At 34.0% G+C, this 1,867-nt stretch overlaps 1 protein-coding gene across 1 annotated transcript in view; it reads left to right on the top strand.

The window, feature by feature from the left end:
• LOC109177205 (WAT1-related protein At4g08300-like) overlaps positions 1 to 1,130 on the top strand; it is a 5,871-nt gene extending 4,741 nt beyond the window's left edge. Inside the window, exons 5-7 of the mRNA XM_019326517.1 lie at positions 59 to 217; positions 467 to 618; positions 767 to 1,130. Coding sequence (XP_019182062.1) covers positions 59 to 217; positions 467 to 618; positions 767 to 950 — 495 coding nt within the window. The 3' untranslated portion in view covers positions 951 to 1,130. The remainder of the gene's footprint in view (positions 1 to 58; positions 218 to 466; positions 619 to 766) is intronic.
• The last annotated feature ends 737 nt before the right edge of the window (positions 1,131 to 1,867 follow it).

The following is a 1,867-nucleotide window of genomic DNA, read 5'->3' as shown; positions in this document are numbered from 1 at the left end:
GGACTTATTCAACAAGTTATGATCAGGTAACTAATGAAAATTGTTGGATTTTTTATAGTCAAAGACATTGGAAGAATACCCTGCAGAGCTGTCACTGGCTGCTTGGGTATGTGTTATGGGGGTAGTGGAAGGTGGAATTGTGGCACTCATTATGGAGCGTGACATGAGTTCTTGGGTTATTGGCTTTGATTCCAGGCTATTAGCCGCAGCCTATTCTGTAAGTATACTTCAATATATCGATCTTATTCAATTATCAAAGAAATAAATATATATAACCAGCTTGGTCAGCGTGAGTGACTGTGCACCCCCATTCCTTAAGAGAGGTAGGGAGTTCGAACCCCTTCTCATATGGAAAAACTAATCTGACCTGTACTTTGCCCTTTATTTGGACCGATCCAGTGCGAATCGGGAAAAAGAACTGAATATATGTATATATATATAACAAATTAAAATATTGTTTGTGCAGGGAGTAGTTTGCTCTGGAATAGCATATTATGTGCAAAGTGTTGTTAACAAGAGCCGAGGCCCAGTGTTTGTGACTGCCTTTAGCCCTTTGAGCATGGTCATAACAGCCGTTCTTGCTGGTATTATTTTGGCCGAGAATATCTACGCTGGAAGGTATATATATAATAATAATGTGTCACTTTTTTTGTTGTGGTTAAGAATTTAATATATATAAATTCTCTTCTAGTATAGTCTAGTCTAGTTTTAATCTTATTGTTATTATTTTAACTATTTCAATCTCACCGCTCTCTGAAATGTGCAGTTTGATTGGGGCATTCATCATAGTGATTGGTCTGTACTCAGTGGTGTGGGGTAAAAGCAAGGATGAGACAAATGAGAAAGGGAAAATGCAAGAATTACCAATTGTGATGATGGACAGAGAGAGTGTTGAATCCAAGGACACAATCAAATCTAAGCTCCAGGAGAAGACTCCACAAGAGGCTTAAAATATAGAATTTACTATTAAAAAAAAATTGTGTGCATGCAATTTGTACTCGTGATGGTATCCTAAAGTTTTGAGGTCTTTATGTTATGTATTAATGTAATCGCTGGCTATATGCTGCTTTAAACTTTCAAAGCAATGCATTTATAAAGTTGGTCGTAAAAGTGCTTCAATTCAACTTTAATTTATTCTAGCTTGCCTAATACCATTATTATGATAATAATTAATTACATATTACATTCATGTATCATACTTGTAAGAAATTGCAGACGCAAACAATATGATAATATATAAACAAAAAAATAGTTTCGGTAAGAGTTAATTGCAGAGGGTTAAATCCCATCAGAGGCTGAGAGTCAATTACTTTGACAAGAGCGTGAACAAGTTGATTCGATGACCTATGAATAAAATTAAACAAAAAGAGCAAGAATTAAGGAGTTTGCAGTCACAATAAATAAATAAATAAATCTAAACATGTCGTCCTTGACTTTTGTACTGAAAGAGTAATTGTGTCGTTGCAGGACATTTGTAAATGTATTATAATCTATCTCCACTGAAGCTTAAACTCACAACCTCCCACATAAGAGAGTAACTTGGTGTCAGTGGACCACAGGGTCCTTGGTGGTATATTGCAAATTAATTGCATGTATCTTTCAGATGTCTCTCCAAACTATTTATACATGTAAAATCTAGCTTTTAGGAAAGGTTACATAAAAATTATGGTAGTTTAAAATTTCAACTTCCAAAATATATATATCAAATAATATCTTAGCCATTGAAAAATATAATTATGTGAATCATTTTTGTAATATAAATGTACGTACCGCACACAAAGTAATTACGAAATGTATGTACATTTTCATTCTATGCACGTGGCATAAAGTAATTGTACAAATGTATATACATAATTCATTCCATGCA

This window comes from Ipomoea nil, unplaced genomic scaffold (genome assembly GCF_001879475.1).
Source record: "Ipomoea nil cultivar Tokyo-kokei standard unplaced genomic scaffold, Asagao_1.1 scaffold0803, whole genome shotgun sequence".
In the NCBI taxonomy this organism is placed as follows: Eukaryota; Viridiplantae; Streptophyta; class Magnoliopsida; order Solanales; family Convolvulaceae; genus Ipomoea; species Ipomoea nil.
This window is presented reverse-complemented; position numbering and strand designations above follow the sequence as displayed.